Below are 19,563 nucleotides of genomic sequence, written 5' to 3' on the forward strand. Positions count from 1 at the left end.
GGTCGGGAGTTCGAGACCAGCCTGACCAACATGGTGAAACCCTGTCTCTACTAAAAATATAAAATTAGCTGGGCCTGGTGGTACATGCCTGTAATCCCAGCTACTCCAGAGGCTGAGGCAGGAGAATCATTGAACCCGGGAGGCGGAGGTTGCGGTGAGAGGAGATCATGCCATTGCACTCCAGCCTGGGCAACAAGAACAAAACTCCATCTCAAAAAAAAAAAAAAAAAAGAAAGAAAGAAACTTAAGTTCTGAGACTTTAAGAAACTTGGCTAAGGCCACGGCATTAATGAATACCTGCACAGTACTGAACTTCTTAACTTGTCGGAATGAAGCCCAGCGCGAATTGTAAAGGAGACTGCCCACACATGCATTTTATTAGCGCTCACACACCCCAACTTCTCCAGGACTCAATATGCTACGTGGAATGTGCCGGGCCTCCTCTTCCCCCAATTAATGTTTCACCCTTATTTTGGTACTCTGAAACTCTTATTTTGCTCTATGCTAATCCCAGAAATTGGTTCTCATTCTAGAGTGCAGACAGTAATGACTGTTAACTTCTGCTAAGCCCACAAATTAGTTTTCTCCATTTGTAGCCCAATTGATCACATTATCATTCCCCAGGGAAGATATTTGGTGGAGGTGGGGGGCTTTTTCTGGAAAGAGTACTCTAATCCTAATGGTAGAAGTGTCAGCTTTTCTGGTTGGGTAGTGAGAAATATGCTTTGTAATTTGGCTTGCTGAAGTTATGCCATTTATAAAGGTTAGAGTCAGAGTTAAAATGTCAGTTTCTCAACCTCCTGTCTGTTATAGCTATCAGACTGAGAAGTACTTTAAGAAAAGGGGTGTGGGCCGGGTGGGGTGGCTCACGCTTATAATCCCAGCACTTTGGGAGTCCAAGGCGGGCGGATCACGAGGTCAGGAGTTTGAGACCAGCCTGGCCAACACAGTGAAACCCCATCTCTACTAAAAATACAAGAATTAGCTGGACGTGGTGGCAGGTGCCTGCAATCCCAGCTACTTGGGAGGCTGAGGAAGGAGAATCACTTGAACCCAGGAGGCAGAGGTTGCAGTGAGCTGAGCTAATGCCACTGCACTCCAGCCTGGGCCGTAGAGCTAGACTCCGTCTCAAAAAAAAAAGAAAAAGAAAAAGAAAGAGTGTGTGTTTGTGTACATGAACAAATGTAGAACATTCATTCAAACACTAAGGAAGAAGATAGAATGGGAGTGTTTTAGACCATAGCAAAGGGAGCCTTTTATAGGTAAAGAGAATAAAGAATGAGACCTAAAAAGGTTAAGCAGATCTCAGGAGATTACAATTGTATCTATTATTTCTGATAGTGCTGGCACTAGTGCCTGACTTCCAAGACTGAGGTTACTGAGGGTTTCATTTGTTTGTCTACTCATCTTCAGATCTCATTTCTGAGAAAGCTGAGAAAACAGATGGAATCGAAAGGCTTAGAATTATAAAGATGTCAATTCTGCCTACCTGACTCTTAAAGTGTAATCCTATTCCAATAAAAGTACACACACATATAGGAAGTAATGATGCCTAGCTCCAGAACACAGTAGGTTGTCAGCATATATTGTTTCCCTTCGATTTCTCCTCCTGTGCCTTTGTTTACCAGTTTTCCATTCCCAGAATTCTCTGCCTTGGCTTCCCTGATGTTACCTCACCACCAAGCCCCGAATGATCTTTCTCTCCTAATCTTTATTAGCATTAACTTTGTGCTAAATACACAGTAGTATATAAGCTTTGTGGAGGCAGAGGCCATGGTTTCAATTCCTTCCTATGCTCATAGTACCAAATAGATCCTTGTACAAGGAGAGGGCCGCCAACTCCTCTCCATTTTGGTTCATCTTCACTTTTTCACTTGTTTTCTTTAAGTCACTCTACTATTAAAAATCTTCCTGTGGCTTCTATTGTATAGGATAAACTCCAACTCTGACTCAAAGCATACAAACTTTTTCACGGATTACTCTCCATCAACCTTGTTTGGTCTCAACTCCCACCTTATTGCCCTCACACTCTCGCTCTCCAGGGCCATAGACCTTGTCACTCCTCTTTTAAAATTCTGTGCTTTCAGGTAGGCTGTCTCCTTTACCTGAAATGCCTGGGAAACTCCTTGGTGAATAAGGCTCAGACATTGGGACCTATTTGCGACTGTTCACAACTCTTTTCCTTCTCTACCTTGAGCTCCTGTAACTCTTTGTCCCATAATGTATGGCCCCGATTAAACCATGGGGTTGAGTTTTCTTCATCCTTGTTTTTCCTATGCCTATTTAGTGCCTTCAACATGCCAGAAGCTCAGCAAGTACTTACTGACGATTCAATTAATGGACTCTCTCTCTCTCTCTCCCTCCTGGTTGGTTGGTATTGCTGACTCAGAATATTGGGGGATGTCAATGAAAGAAGGTCTTAAGAATTCTATATTCTTTAGTTCCCTCAGGAGAAACCAAATCTGACTTAGGGCCAGGGCCCCCAGACCCACCTGACTCTCTCCAACTATGAGAAACACCACTAGCTGCCTGGAAATTTTGGTGAGAGGCTGTTTTAGGAGAAAATGCTGATAATTTCCCAGATTAATGCTTATAATTATTTCTTTTTTATAAATCCCTTGCCCCCACCCAGGGCCCCACACTCAGAAGAGCCCCACGCTTGGTGTAATGCTCTGCTGCCACCATCTTGAAGTTCTTTTAAATTTGAGCAGGGGGCCCCGTATTTTTATTTTTCACTAGGTCCCGCAAATTATGTAGCCCATCCTGCCAATGACTACATGATACATACTTCCCAACGTTTCCTGATTTGACAGTTTTTTGTTGTTGTTGTTGTTTTGGTTTTTTTTTTGTTGTTGTTGTTGTTGTTTTTGACAGAGTCTCGCTCTGTCACCAAGCTGGAGTGCAGTGGCATGATCTTGGCTCACTGCAAGCTCTGCCTCCCGGGTTCAAGGGATTCCCCTGCCTCAGCCTCCAGAGTAGCTGGGACTACAGGCGCCCGCCACTACACCCGGCTAATTTTTTGTATTTTAGTAGAGACGGGGTTTCACCATGTTGGCCAGGTTGGTCTTGATCTCCTGACCTCATGATTCGCCCACCTCTGCCTCCCAAAGTGCTGGGACTACAGGCGTGAGCCACTGTGCGCCTGGCCGATTGGACAGTTTTAACACTGAAATTCCTGAATCTGGAAAAGCCCTTAGTCCTGGGCAAACCAGGAGAGTTGTCACCTTACTTCTGGTCCTCACACTGCAAACCAATGTGCCATGCATTACTTTGACCTAATGACTTACAAGCAGAAAAGGTTATTTAGGACACGTAAGCTTCCCCAGCATACTCTATCTGTGACCCCTATAAATAAATATTTCTAAACACAATTCTCTGCTAATTACAGTTCAAGGTTTTATCCACTCAAACTTTTAAGTTACAAGAAACCGACTTCAAAAAACAGTCAGTAGGAAAAGGTTGCAGAGTCTAGGTCAATGAAAGAGTTCCAGCAAGCCTATGAGCCATTGGGAATTCAGTCATTATTTATCTAAATTTCTGATTTGGAATGAGGTTGGTAAATTAGTCACCAGCCAGTTTCATCTTCTATAAACTTTCGATTCACATTATTGATCCATATTTCTATTGGGCTGTTTGTTTTTTCTATTGGTTTATAAGAGTTTGTTGTATATTCTACACTGCCATACCTGGCTAATGTTTATATATTTTTGTAGAGACAAGGTCTCACAATGTTACCCAGGCTGGTCTCAAACTGCTGGGCTCAAGCAATGCTCCCGCCTCAGCCTCCCAAATTGCCAGGATTACAGGCATAAGCCATCGTGCCCAGCAAGAATCCTGTATTTTTGATGGTCTTGTCAAATCTGTGAGGGTGTTGGGAGGACAATGTGATATATATATATTTAAAGGTATATGTTTTTATTTTTAAAGGTGTATATATACACCTTTAAAAACCTCAGTGGACATTGTAAATAAAGTGGAAACTAGAATTCTGTGAACATTTAGAATGTTGAAGGCCAGGCATGTGAGCCAAGAAATTGTTTGCCTGCAGATTTTTCTTTCTTTCATTGTCTGCCAGGAGGGTTACATAAGCCTGTCTTCAGTACCACCCAAATCCCCTAGTAAAAGGAACACAGACAAATAATGGAAAGTCAAAAGCTCCAAGTGGCAGTTCAATTGTCTTTATTTTTCTTATACAGATTCAGAGAAGTAAAAACCAGTACCAAACTCCAGGTAAAATGGTTTGATCTGATCGATTTGGCTGCATACTTTCGGTACGCATAACATTCTAAACTTAAAATAGAAATTTTTATATTACAAAACGTAGAAGTAAAATTTTAAAAAGTTAAAGTACTAGCACATATATGTGTTAGGGAAATGGTCTCTGTCAATTGCCCATTTTCCCAATTAAATTAACCTACGATTTCCTTTTTTTAACAGCTTATTTTTTTCATAAAAGTTGTACTTTGAGAAGTTACTTTGTAATTACGTCATGAGAACACAACTTGTAATTAGCAACACTTCTGTCACTCTAGATCACTTCTTCTGCAGAGAGCTTTTCAACCAAGTTGGCATCAACCAGCACAATAAAGTTTTCACTGTTTTACCTGTTTCCTGTATATGGTGTAATCAGTGAAAGAAATGGCATTTCACATCCTAAATAATATGGTGAAACACTGTCTAAAAATTACTTAGATTTAACAGAATTGCAATTAGGTTTTGACAATGTATTTACTTCAAGACAATGTATTTTATCAGGAAAAAATATCTTGAAAGAAAGATCTCTGAAATTATTTTTCATTTGATATGCCTTTTCTGTGACAAAATTTTGGGGTGAAATGATGATGTTTACTGATTGATTTAGTACTAAAAAGACTAGTACTAAGAAGACTAAAGACAGTTGTCTTATAATAAGAAATATAGTATAAATAGCACCTTATCAAGAATTCTGCAGGGGTTTTAACACTTACAATAATAGGAAATAGCCATTAAAAAGTTGCTCTAACTTTAGATTTCTAACTTTAGTGTTCTTTAACAAAGGCCATATTTTGTGGCCTTAAAAACAAAAAATTTTATCTGGCTTTATCTATTAGTAAACACAAAGGGTCCATATTTTATTCTGAAAAAATATTTATTATATTCATTCATAAATGTTCTAACTAATTTAACTAAAAAAATCTTCTAGTATTTTCTAATGCCACAAGCTTACTAGAAAATTACTTCTAAAAATTGGTAATATAAATCATCAATGATTTACCTACTTTAAAAAAGAGGGGTATCTGTTTCTCTTACATTTAATAACCTGAAAATGAGTCTATAAAAATATTTTTAAAAAATACAGTAACACTGCTGAGTTTTGTTAGGTCCCTTGTTTTTTTAATTTTTTATTTATTTATTTTTTTTTAGCAAGAATGTACAATTCTTTTTGCAATTTTTTGCTAACAAAAGACAAAAAGAAATAGTGCTCCCTTCAATTTAGTAGCAATAAAATCATCTATCTTCATCTCTCTCAGAGGGCTTAGGGAGAGTGAAAGGAATTAGAGGAACATAAACCATGGGTCCTTCAGGTAAAATAAGTCATTTCATAGTGATGGAGGCAACAGCAGGCTACGCTCTTGTCTGCCTGCACGCTCAGCATCAGCATGCCCTGCCCCTCCTCCTCCCACATAAGGTGCACCAAAGCCTTCTTTTCTTCTACAACAGAGTCTTCCGGTATAAAGGTGGCAACAGAAAATTGTTGCTTTGTCCTTTTGGGGCATCTCTTGCATCTCCTGCTTGTTTTGCTTTTGGGGTACTATAACTTGTCTCTTTCCATTTCACAACTAGTATCCTTTCCACGATATTCCATAACTTCGCTACTTCATCTCTGACCTTTTCACTTGCCTTCTTTCCAACATGATCCAATGTACTCTGTACATGTATATTCCGGTAGATCAAAAGGAATCTTATTTAAGATCCCCAACAAATAAGTCCCCCATGGAAATTGAAAGTATCCTCTCAGAGACTCAAATTATTAAAGTCTTTCAAAAAAGATTAAATTCATAGATTATAAATAATATTAGTTCAAAATATTAAACAGTTGAGGACTTCATTGGCAATGCAGGCAGACTGCATGCCAGTTGAACATGATGCTCTCTCAGTCCTTAAAAGCTAATTAAAAATGGTTTTGGTTACATAAGAGGTATTGAATACATATTTCATGCCTTTTTATACCAACTGTAGCAAACAGGGTTAGGATAATATACTTAGGAATCAATTTTACTGAATTCAGAAACATTTATCTCCACCATACACCCTCAAAGGGCATGTTTTTTTACACGTCAGTCAGAGATCTGCTTCATCCTTCAGTTTCATAGATAGAATTATTTTAAACACTTGAAATCTAGGAAGCAAACCTGACAAAGCTTCAGAATTTAAATCGCAACAGCTCACTGTGTGTGGTGTGCTATCAGGTTGAAATCTATGTTGTCCTGATGTTTTCAGAGTTATTTCAAAAGACAAAAATACAGTTGCCACTGATTTATCAAAAACATTTGGCTGCCTTTTGTCATCAGCTACAAAATTACAGTGCTTTATAAAATAAACATCAAGGCCGGGTGCGGTGGCTCACGCCAGTAATCCCAGCACTTTGGGAGGCCGAGATGGGTGGATCACCTGAGATCAGGAGTTTGAGAACAGCCTGACCATTATGGTGAAACCCCGTCTCTACTCAAAATACAAAAAATTAGCTGGATGTGGTGGCAGGCGCCTGTAATCCCAGCTACTCGGGAGGCTAAGGCAGGAGAATCGCTTGAACCCAGAAGGCGGAGGTTGCAGTGAGCCGAGATTGTGCCATTGCATTCCAGCCTGGACAACAAGAGCAAAACTCGATCTCAAAAACAAACAAACAACAACAAGAAAAAAAAAAAAACCCATCAGATTCTAAGCTGCAATTTTTTAAATCCCAAGTTGTAATATTTCAAAAATTTTGTTTGAATAAAATGCTCATAATTAGTACCAAACTGGTCTCTTTCACAAGATCTGTAGTGTAAGAACTGTGACTAATGCTGCTGCTGCTACTTTCCCGCTGGAGGGACTAAGTTGTCTAGATGCTCTGCAGTAAAATAACGAAAGATAAGCTACAATAGGACTGTGTGCCTTTAGAAATACAGACTAATAAGAGCCATCAGAGCCAGCATGGATTCAAAATTACATTGTATTCCATACAGTAGAATTTTACTATCCATACAATGATTTTTAAAGCTCAAGTTAAATAGTTTTTAAAGCATTTGGTACTACTGTCATCAATACAGTTTTTGAAACTGTAAATCAGGTCGAATTTTGTGCACATTTCCTGGACCAAGATGCCCTCAGAAGTAACTGCCTGTGGTCAGCTTTTTATGGTTTAAAATCAATTGGTGTATAAATTTCAATTAACACCCATAAAGCTTAGCCATGGGGCAGCAGAGAAGAAAGAGAAAAGTATTCTGCATAATCAATCCTGCAGACACAATTCTGTATAATCTGTCACAAGAATGCAGGCTTGCAGAAAATGAAAATAGAATATTTATTTATGTTTAACTTAAGTTACTCTCAATCAAAACCAGGCAATGATTAAACTGGCAACATAAAAAGGAGGGAGCACGAGTCATGGAGGCGGGAAGTGGTGCACCTGCAGACTTGCTCTGCTCCATCACTTTTTCCAAGAGGCCCAGGAAATGTAAGGTCATGGCTACATCCAAGTTACAATGGTAGTGATTACAGCCAGGTTAGAAAGGGCTCACTTTTGTTCAGAGCAGACTCTACATCATTGAAGAGGGGGATCAGGTCTTCAGATTCCAAAGTTCCTAAGTCAACGTTTGTTCCTGGAAGACAGTCAAGGAAATCAGGGAAACGGGTCTGTTGGGGGTTGATGTTCATGGGTGTTTGTCCTGCGTTTTCTCCTATAACAAAATGAAAAGAAACCATTTCAATTCCTTCTTTTAGGCTCTTGAAGGAGGAACAGTTCAAGTATTTACATAACCCTCACCTTCATGTCTTCAACTACCACATTATTGACCCTTACTCATAAGAGGTACAGAGATGTGGAAGAAATCGAAAATTATTTCTGGATAGGTGTGGTCCAGAATGGAAAAGGCCAAGGAGATAAGAAAGGAGCATGTGAAAGGCACTGTGGATGTGATCTATGATCTGTGCCTTCCCATGACAAAGGTGTGAAGAACTGTTTTACAAAAGAGTAGAGAGGCCCTGTCTGTAATAAACAGCTTATTACAGAACTATAATCTACAGGTTTCATTGTAAGCTTATGTTTACCCATACCATCCTTCTTTATGTTCAAAGAGAATGGTGTGAAGCTTCTTTTAACCAGGCTATTAAAAAGTTGTCTTCATTGATGACTTTAGGCATCATTTATAAAGGCAGTTCTGCAGATGTTCCCCCTCTTTCTGTAATACCTACACCCTACAACTATCTGCCTTTCTCACAAGCATATGAGCACAGTGCATATGAGCATGTTAAGGCTTTGAGTCTTAGAGTAAAGAAATCTTTTGTTTTCTTTAAGACACTATTTCCTAAACCCATTTAATCACCTAAACCTATTTTGGCAGTATGTGTATTCTAATAAAACTGAAGTTCTACAGAACACAGGTGAGAAAATGCTGTACTAGAGGAAAAGTAGGTGTCTGGGATATGACATGAAGAATATAGGTTCTTTATGTGTAATAGTATGGGACAGAATGCACTACTGACTTTGGTGTCATTAGATCGAGCTTTGTGGCTGTGTAAGCTTAGACACACTTAACCTGCCTGATTCTCAGTTTACCCATCTAGAAATTGGGATTATATGCTCCTTTTACAAAAGTTAGTAAAGTGCCATATAGTGTCTGCCACATATCCATGGCTCTGGGTGTCATTGATATATACAAAGTTATATACATACAAAAATATAATAAATGTTGATTGTCCTGAGAGAAAGAAAAACCTAGGTCTTCAGCCACTATTAATTACACAATATCAAAACAACAGGTTAATTCAAAAAGTCTCAAACAATTTTCTGAAGAGATAATATCTACTTCAAAAATTGAGAAGCATTGATAACTAAGGCCAGCTTCCACCATAACGTCATTTTTTAAAAACTTGTTAAATTATCTTTTGTGTGTTACAAGTGCAGTAGCCTTCCTGAAACGTGTGTAGGGAAGTTTCACTATTTTAAGCAAAATTGCAGAAAGTTCACTTTAGCAATCTGTGTTTTCCAAGGAGAAAAATTATATCCTTCCAAATGATGAAGGAACCATCATCCAATTTGGATTTTGGTGATAGCAAAACACAATGGCTTTTCTAGAAATCACAAAATATAAATGACTCCTGGGCAATATTTTACAGTATTTTCATTGCAAAGGGTAGTAATCTGAAAAATTAAATCAAATTCAACAATATGACCTCAATATAGTGCTACTGATATTGAAAAATAACGTAAAAGAAAAAACAAAATCCAAAATAACTTTCTTCTACTTACTAGAGTGTAACAGATAAAAATGAGGCTTTAAAAAGTGTCTAAAAAACTATCTGATCTAATGTGCTGGATGTCTTTTTTTCTCTTCATCTCCAGTTAGAATCATTCATTTTTACTAATTTCCCATTTTAACTTTCAAATACTCAAGAAAATAATTTTTAGCCAAGCAAAATCTCTGTTTTAAAGAATTCCTAGGCCGGGTGTGGTGGCTCATGCCTGTAATCCCAGCACTTTGGGAGGCCGAGGTGGGTGGATCACCTGAGGTCAGGAGTTTAAGAACAGCCTTGCCAACATGATGAAACCCTGTCTCTACTAAAAATACAACAAACAAACAAACAAACGAACAAAAAACAAAAAAACACTGCCAGCACGGTGGTGCACCCCTGTAATCCCAGCTACTCAGGAGGCTGAGGCCCGAGACTCGTTTGAATCCAGGAGGTAGAGGTTGCAATGAGCTGAGATCACACCACTGCACTCCAGCCTGGGTGACAGAATGAGACCCTGTCTTAAAAAAAAAAAAATTCCTCTTATCCTTTCTTCTCAGGATGGAAGGCATGAGGATACTGGCTAAGCTTCTTCATTAAAGTTAACAATCTTAAAATAGAAGCAGCTCTGCAATCTCATAGTAATCTTTTTGGTCTTTGCAGTTTATCCACTTAAAAAGTGGAAGAGACAAACCAAGGCAATTTTTTTTTTTTTTTTTGAGATGGAGTTTCGCTCTTGCTGCTCAAGCTAGAGTGCAATGGTGCGATCTCGGCTCACTGCAACCTCCACCTCCTGGGTTCAAGTGATTCTCCTGCCTCAGCCTCCCGAGTGGCTGGGATCACAGGCATGTGCCACCACGCCCAGCTAATTTTGTATTCTTAGTAGACACAAGATTTCTCCATGTTGGTCAGGCTGGTCTTGAACTCCCAACCTCAGGTGATCCACCCACCTCGGCCTACCAAAGTGCTGGGATTACAGGTGTGAACCACCGTGCCCAGCCACAAGGCAATTCTAAAAAGGGTGTGATTACTGCAGAATATTCTGGAAGGATGGATGATTTCCCAGCCTTTGCTCATGTTATTCCCTTTACTGGATCTTCGCACCAAGCCCAGCTGTTGTTTCCATGTATATTTTGCAAATGGAGTGCTCAGCTGACTCGTTTCCCTTCAGCATGTGGCCAGCGCGTGGTCCACAGGCCTGATAGATCTTTTCTAGCCACACTTGAGCTCTGCCTGCCCCCACAGCTTTCCTCATTTTGCTACTGTATAATTAACATTTCTCCCCGAGAAGATGTATGCCCATTTCCTACAAAGACTTCACAGAGGTGGCCCCACACTCAATGAGCTGACTCTCACTTAACCAGGTTAACTTGGCACTCACATTCCCACACTCAATGAGCTGACTCTCACCTAACCAGGTTAACGTGGCACTCTGACATTATCAAGTCCATCGTATGCATGACATCAGTCTTCTTACTGGAGAAGAGCACTTTGAGCTGGTCTCTGTGATCTCATGACTCCTCACAACTCTGCCGTGAGCATATCACTCCCACTTTACGGGTGAGAAATCTGAGGCTCACGGAGGTTATGCAACTTACCCAAAGGCGCTACTAGGAATGGAGAAGCAAGGATTCAAATCAGGCTGCCTGTTGGCTAAAACTATGTTCTTTTCAGGACATCATTTAATTCCACATTACGGCTTCAAAATAAAACACTCCCTACTTACCCACTTGAGGTTATTTTAAAGAGACATAGAGTAGAATCCATCCTCTTTTGTGGTTTTGTTTTTTTTTTTTTGGAATGTCAAACTTAGATTTAGATCTCCTGAGCTTTTTTCCTTAACTTTGCTTTTTATCCTTACTGGCTTCCCAGTGTTTAGAAGATGAAAGTAAAGAATTATTAAACATAGGAAGGAGCCACTTCCTAAGGCTATTCCAAAGATAGCAAAATAAATCTCACACTCAAAAAGCAGAGAGAGAGATAAAGGTGGCAGGGGGTGGTGGTGGGGGAAGAACTGAAGTAATAAACTGAAGAACAGTAAAACAATCAGTGCAAACTACTCCTCTGTCACTCCTCACAAGACAGTCATTGCAATCTTCTCAATGCAAAGATGACAACCTACACGAAAGACGCCGGGGGAGCAGCTTTAATGTACTGCATTTGTAAGACACCTGGCTATGAGTTTGACTCTTGATCTTTCCAACAATTTAGACTCACAACACAAAGAGGAGCCATCAAAGAGTAGAGTGTAAAAAACTACAGGCACTATGGCAAACACTTTGGGGGAAGGAATTTTTTATTTTCAACACAAAACAATTACTTTTGTCAATGATAATGGAGAAGGAACTTTCATGAATAACTCCAAATAGTGGACACCCTGGCTGTCATTTATTTTTGGTTCTAGAATATCTTCTTAGAGTTTATGACTTTCATAATTAAGTCTAGGTAAGGCTAATAAGACTAACTTCAGTTTCTGCAATTGGAAGTCTCACTCCTTGAGAAAAGGAGAAAAAGAAAGGTAATCGGGAAGCCTGGTGAGGCTGGACCTGAAGGATGCACAGGCTGGGGACAAGGTAAAAGTAACCCTGACTCTCTTCTCTTTAATTCCTGAAGGAGGATGTCGTTACCATGTTGGAACTTGGAAGTGACAATTTTGAATCCTCTGAGTTGCTCAGCATTCCAAATACCCACTGCCAATTGCTTTTCAAATGCAGTGAATGACATGAAAAAAATTGGATACTAGAACTATAAACCAGTGTCACTTTCCAGGAGAAAGGGTGGCCCATATATTACAACTAAAAACTAGAACAGCATAAATACCCCAATGTGGAAACATGGCAAAGCAAACAGTGGTGTCTTGATGCAATTGTGAGGAAGGGACTATATGGAGCAAAGATGAATTAAAAAAAAAAAAAAAAAAAACAGAATTTAAAATCCTGCGCCCAGATGTAAAACTATACTTGTATAATCTATGAGGAAGGGGCTACAGTTTATTAATAGTGCCTGGGGGTTCAGTGGCTTTTCAGTTGTTATTTTATGTTGTCGTTGAGATTGAGTGTTTCTGGTTGGATTTTAAAATTGAGATGACCGTACTCGCTCTGGCAGCACCTACACTAAAACTGGAATGATTAGCATGGCCCCTGCATGAGAATGACATGTAAATTCATGAAGCATCCCTTTTTTTTTTCAACATTTTCACAGACACTGGGGACTACTGGGAGTGGGGAGGAACAAGGGGTGAAAAACAAACTATTGGGTACTATGCTCACTACCTGCGTGACGAGAGCAATCGTATCCCAAACCCCAGCATCACATAACCATGTAGCAAACCTGCACATGTACCCCCAAATATAAAATAAAAGTTGAAATTATAAAAATAAAATAAAAGAAAAATAAAATTGAGATGACCGAAGAGATCATTTAAAAAACACAAACCCACTGTAAGTGCTTGCAGGCTTTGCTCCTACCTGTATCCATCTCATCCACATTGCTGAGGAAGTCCTCCGGAGTTGTGGGGACACTGTAGCACCCTAACCCCAGGCCACTGTCAGTGCTCTGCTCCCTCGAATGATATGGCCCTCTGCAAAGCAAAAGATGAAGAAACTTCAATATGAGCCCACTAAATAAATCTCAAAATTAAAACACAGTCACAAAAGCTCTAAACTAGTGCAGTTGTGCCATGCTGCCCAACTTTCCAGGTTAGGGAGGAAGGAAAGTTTTAATTTTGAAATACATACCCTCATGAAAATGAAAATAATCATGTGTGGCCATTCACAGTAAATTGACATTGATTTCCTTTTCACCTCAAAATAACCATTTGAACATTCTTCAACATACAGAGTATGACACCATTTATGTAAAACTTTAAAAAAAAAAACAAAAACTATGTTGAATATTGCTTATGGATACATACACTAACAGGCAGTAAGGGGTATAAAAGTCTGTGTGATGGACACATGCCAGTTTCTGAATAGTGGCTACCACTAGGGACAGAAGGGAAAAGAAATGAAATTTCAGTGGTGGGGGGATGGATTCAAATATTAATTGTAATATTTTATTTGTTAAAAAGTAAGATTAAATGAAACTATGGCAAATCTGGGTAGTGGGTACATGGGTAATTCATGTTATTCTTTGTACTTCTCTGTGTTTCAAATACTTTAAAATCAACAATTTAAAACCTCCATTACTTATTATTTCAGCTACTATTTGTTTTTATCTCTATCTTTAACAATGTTCATAATTGTATTGTTTGTTTGCCAGACGTCTCTGCAAGGGCAGAATAAAAGGCACAGGAAATACAGAATTGCCCTTTTTATTTGATTTAAAAACTACTTCTGCTCATGAAGATATTTCTGGCTAAATTCTCTTTCCCTTTTGCTCCTTTGTTTTAATTACTTTTTAAATTGTGAAATTATTTTAAACTCACATAGAAGACGCAACAAGAGTACAGAGAGTTCCCATGTACCCTTCACCAGCTTCCCCAGTGATAACATCTTATATAACCATAGTGCAATTACCAAAATCAGAAATCTGACACTGTAGAACATTATTTACTAAACTATAGATCTTATTCACATTTCACCCTGAACATCATCTCTTTTTTTTTTTTTTTTTTGAGACGGAGTTTCACTCTTGTTGCCAAGGCTGGAGTGCAATGGTGCAATCTCGGCTCACCGCAACCTCCGCCTCCCGGGTTCAAGCAATTCTCAGCCTCCCGAGTAGCTGGGATTACAGGCATGCACCACCACGCCCTGCTAATTTTGTATTTTTAGAAGAGACAGGGTTTCTCCATGTTGGTCAGGCTGGTCTCGAACTCCCGACCTCAGGTGATCTGCCCACCTCGGCCTCCCAAAGTGCTGGGATTACAGGCATGAGCCACCACGCCTGGCCGAACATAATCTCTTAATTGTTCTGTTCTCAATTTGCCATATGGCATGCTTTTATCCCCTGTTGGTTACATAAAACCAGAAGATTCTTCCAAGTATAAGTACTAGACAACACCATCATGTTTAAAAATATAAGTTCATGCCCATTTTCAAATTCTTGACTAGGGGTTTACTCTACATCCTATCACCAATTTTTTAATTTGGAAATTTTTTAACAGGCAGATGATTTCCCCTGCTTTTCTTTTTTCTGCCAGCTCCTCCCACTTCCTCCCTTTATTCTCACCCTCAACCCTCAAGCTCCCCACCTCTTCCCAATGTAAACAAAGATCCTATTATAGTCTAGATCACATAATAAAGAGAATAAAAATAAGTGGCCCCCAAATATTAACTTACCCATTGAGGAAAGGATCTGAGCTATTATTAGTGATGGATCTCATGTCTGGGGTCATCGTGGGTGGGTTGACAGCAGCCTGAACTGGGGCAAGAGTCTCAGCTTCCATGGGGAGCTGTCGACAGAGGGCAGCTTCCTACAGTCAGAATGGGAAGCAAGAGTCATGCACTCATTGTCACAAGGCATGGAGCAAAGTGTACTTCACATCAAAACTTTTCACCAAATACAAAGCACTGTGTATTTACTCCCAGCAAGTCAAAATCACCAGGCAACCATTAGTATTCTTTCTCTGAAGAAAGTCTTACAGACATAAGTCACTTCACATTCACAAAGTTAATGGGAAGCTCAGCTATTATTTGACCTAAGGGCACTTAATGTTGCAATCATCCCACCCATGCAATTATTTAAACACCCAAATCATAGAAAGCCCTCTCAAAACACTTTGTCAGAGACAAGGCTGTTTCTATCTCAGGTTCTCAAACCAAATCTACATCAATCAAAGCAATCAGACTCCTCTGGACTATAAAGTACATTCTGGTCTTTGCCACTTACAGGCCAGTAAAACTGTGGAATTACAGAGTCCAGGCTCTACATTAAATTGCATCTGGCAGTTTTATGTTTACAGACAGGAAAGCAAAACAATGAGTTGAAAGTTTACTTTAAAAAGTCAATCAGTGGCCAGGAGTGGTGGCTCACGTCCATAATCCCAGCACTTTGGGAGGTCGAGGTGGGCGGATCACTGGAGCCCACAAGTTCGAGACCAGCCTGCAACACGGTGAAACCCTGTCTCTACAAAAAATACAAAAATTAGTTGGGTGTGGTGCTACTTGGGAGGCTGAGGTAGGAGGAGCCCTGTGCCTGGGAGGTTGAGACTAAAGTTAGCAGAGATCACGACACTGTACTCCAGCCTGGGTGACAGAGTGAGACGCTGTCTCAAAACAGAACAAAAAAAAAGTCAATCTATTTGACTACTTTGTTGACTAAAATGCTGAAGGTTGGGGAACCATGTAGATCCAATCCAAATCCCACAGACAAGTAACTGTTTCACAGCATATGGATTTCATTAGCAGAAACAAATAATACAAGCATTATTTTATAAAAGCTAGCATTACATTGCTAAGAAGAGTCTATCCAAAAGGCTACAAATTTACTGACTGCGATTACTTTCTCTAGGTATAATCTCCAGGAGTCTCTCCATTTTGACAAACATAACCAGACATCAAATTCCTTTCAAATTTGCTGATGTTTCCAGAGAATACTTTTGTATGTTTACATTTGCATCCCAAACCAAGGTTAGGCCTTTCCCCATATTTATGCCTATCAGTTTCCCACTTTCCATGCTGAAGTCATTGGTCTCACTGTCCCTCAAACCCTAAAACCATGGCTACAATGGCAAACAGAACATTTAGGACTTCTAAATTACAGTATCTTCGTTAGATCTCTTCCAGCCCTAACATGATGTGACTTTAGAGGGTAACTGCTGTCTAGACAAGTCCTAGTGAAGTCATCGGCTATAAAAATTTTCAGTTACTAGAGTTCATTGTGCTGTTACAAACCATGAGAGACCTGATTGATTTAAAAAGAAAAAAACTGTATTGTTAACTTATACTGAAATAAATCTAGCTGGAAAGGGTCTTTGGCTCACTTCTGTTCATCCAGATTGCAAATAATCAAATACTTAACTAACAAATTTTATTCAGGAATCTACAAAAAGCAAACCAAAAACTGGAGTTTTTTTTGGTAAAAAGTGATTTTCATCATCTAAATCTTGGAAGTGCCTTCTGAATAAACCTAGAAAAATCAAATTATTTTCTGATAGTTGTTTTTAACATGGCAGGCAGGGTGCATTAGAAACCTTATTATCCAACCAAAGTTTTCCTGAAAGCCTCAGAAGGAACAATAGGGATTGAATCTGGCATAAAAAGCCTGGATCCCACCAGTCCCCATCCCTCAAGCACACTCATACACCCTGAGCCACAGTTTGAAAAAATGTATCTCATCAATGGTAAATTTCTAATACTTTATTAACCGTAAATGCAAGAATCTTTTGACTCATAACCCTCATTATCCAAAAACATGAACTTTACTAGAATATTCCATTTTTCAACCATTCTGAATAAATGTGGGAGTTTACCTCTAAACAAATACACTTTTAATTTAAAAGTTGATGAGATGGCTGCATTCCTTTGTATTTGACAAAACTTTATCAACATATGTCTTAAGAATACAAGTTGAGGCCGGGCGGTGGCTCACACCTGTAATCCCAGCACTTTGGGAGGCTGAGGCAGGTGGATCACGAGGTCAGGAGATCAAGACCACCCTGGCTAACAAGGTGAAACCCTGTCTCTACTAAAAATACAAAAAATTAGCCTGGTGTGGTGGCATGCACCTGTGGTCCCAGCTACTCAGGAGGCTGAGGCAGGAAAATCACTTGAACCTGGGAGGCGGAGGTTGCATTGAGCCGAGATTGCACCACCGTACTCCAGCCTGGGCAACAAAGCGAGACTCTGTCTCAAAAAAAGAAAAAAAAAAAATACAAGTTGAATCTGCAATTTCCAGGAGTTCTAAATTTATATATGGTAAGAATCATTTCTGGAACTTCATGGGATAAAAAAATACACTATATATAACACATATGAATTGTTATCTGTAATAATATATAAAATTAGAAGAACAAATATCAAAAATTAGATATAAAATAAATAGTTCTAAACTTTCCTATTAATTTAAATTACTCCTAGCTATTTCCAGTAAATAGAACATAAAATAATGCTTGTGTGTGTCTAAATATATAAATAAAATATATAAATAAAATTTAAAGGATTATTTATGATAACCAAAGCTGAAAAACCTATACTATATTGGAGGAAATGTTTCACTGTGCCATTTCACATTTGTTCCATCTATTTTAAATCAAAGAGAACAGAAGCTCTAGTCTCCAGCACTGATGTTTCCGTAACTACCCTGAAGACTTAATCACCAAGTCATCCTAAGGGCAAATGCTGCCTTCTGTCTGTAGGGGGCTCACAGTATCATTTTCTACCTTCAACTGACTAACAAATAAGAGAAAAATCAGAAAGGGTGTTGAATGTACCTGGAATGATTGCTTTTTTTTTTTTTTTTTTCTTTTGAGATGGAGTCTCACTCTCTCAGCCAGGCTGGAGTGCAGTGGCATGATCTCAGCTCACTGCAACCTTTGCCTACCGGGTTCAAGCAAGTCTCGTGCCTCAGCCTCCCGAGTAGCTGGGACTACAGGCATGTGCCACCACGCCCAGCTAATTTTTGTATTTTTAGTGGAGATATGGTTGCGCCATGTTGCCCATGCTGGTCTCGAACTCCTGGCCTCAAATGATCTGCCCACCTTGGCCTCCCAAAGTGCTGGGATTACAGGCGTGAGCCACTGCACCCAGCCTGAATAATAGCTTTGAAATATAAATTAGGCCAGTCTGAATTAGAAAGTTATTATTCATAATAGGACACTTTGTCTAAGATTATTCCAAAATCATTCTTGGGTCACAAGTTATTCCACATAGCAGCCAAAGTGAAGCTCACGTGACCCCCTGCTCTAAAGCGACCTGCTTCTTGTTCCACCTGGATGGTAAATAGAGGCAGGTCCTCACTGCAGACCACCACACCCTGCATAACAGCCCTCGCCACCCTTTCCTCCCATGTCTCTGATGTGCTCCCCTCCTTCACCCCCTTTCAGTCTCCTGGTTTCTCTGCTGCTCCTCCCACCTCCTGCACCTGCGCCAACTGTTCTATCTGCTTGCAAGGTGTTCCTCGAGTCTTCCTAAAGCTTATTCCCTCACTTAATGCCTGCCTCCTACAGATGCCATCTCTTCAGAGATGCTCCTACCTCACCCCTGTCTAAAATGGCCTCACCCCTGTCATTTTCTGTCTCTTAATCTGCATTAATTTTCTTCAGTGCAACTTAAGTTTTCATTCTCTGTCTTTCCTACTAGAGTGTAAGCTCCACGAGGGAAGGGGCCTTGTTTGTCATGTTCACTCCTGTATCCCAACTACCTTAACAGTGCTAGGCATACAGTGGGTACTTGGAAATATAAACTAAGAACATGCAATCTCACCTCAGCCACAAATATGAGTGAAATAATAGCCTATCGTATACAACCCAACTAGCCAGGTGCAGGCTCCATCCTCAAGAAATGGTCCTGTTGCACTCTTTCCTGCCCCTCACATAGGATGAACAGGAGGGCCGAGTGGCCAGGAGCTAGATGCTTGAATTGGAAACCTGGTCCTGCTATCTAACAGAAAGTTATTTAACCCTCTGTTCTTCATTTGTAAAGTGGGGATAATAAGAACACCCACCCAAGAAGGCTGCTGTGATGATAAAATGGGATAACACTACAAGGTGCTTAGAACAGTGCCAGGCACTCAAGATCACATAAGAAATGCTGAAGGAATTATTATTATTTCATTTTCTGAATTCCAATCTCAAAAAAAACCAAAATAAACAATTTTAAAAGTCACACTGTCATGTGGAACTGATCCACTTTAAGTGGTGAGAGGTTTCTTCCTGGTCAACTTTCACCTTGGAGGGATTAAACCAAAGTGTGAAATTCATCATAATGGTCACCAAGGCTAAGAAAACAATTTTTTTAAACAAGGAGAGGTTTGTAAACCACTTTTATATAACATAAAATTTGTTCTGAATATAAATGGAAAGTAGTGAGATGTTTTACTTCACTTAAATTTTATAATACGAGTTCTATATTTAGAACTTTAAAAATTCTAGCCTTTTTTTGAATGAAAATACTTCCCTATTCCAACTCATGAACTGAAAGAGAAAAAGAAACT

At 39.5% G+C, this 19,563-nt stretch overlaps 1 protein-coding gene and 1 pseudogene across 1 annotated transcript in view; one reads left to right on the forward strand and one right to left on the reverse strand.

Annotated features, from left to right (window-relative positions):
• Positions 1–4,162: 4,162 nt before the first annotated feature.
• The window catches only part of WWTR1 (WW domain containing transcription regulator 1), a 140,973-nt gene continuing 125,572 nt past the window's right edge, over positions 4,163–19,563 (reverse strand). Inside the window, exons 5-7 of the mRNA XM_003826478.6 lie at positions 14,751–14,884; positions 12,939–13,051; positions 4,163–7,919 (exon numbers count right to left, since the gene is read on the reverse strand). Of these exons, the coding sequence (XP_003826526.1) occupies positions 7,735–7,919; positions 12,939–13,051; positions 14,751–14,884 (432 nt within the window). The 3' untranslated portion in view covers positions 4,163–7,734. The remainder of the gene's footprint in view (positions 7,920–12,938; positions 13,052–14,750; positions 14,885–19,563) is intronic.
• On the forward strand, positions 12,561–12,656 carry LOC112439404 (U6 spliceosomal RNA; annotated as a pseudogene).

The sequence above is a fragment of the Pan paniscus genome, chromosome 2 (genome assembly GCF_029289425.2).
Source record: "Pan paniscus chromosome 2, NHGRI_mPanPan1-v2.0_pri, whole genome shotgun sequence".
Taxonomy (NCBI): domain Eukaryota; kingdom Metazoa; phylum Chordata; class Mammalia; order Primates; family Hominidae; genus Pan; species Pan paniscus.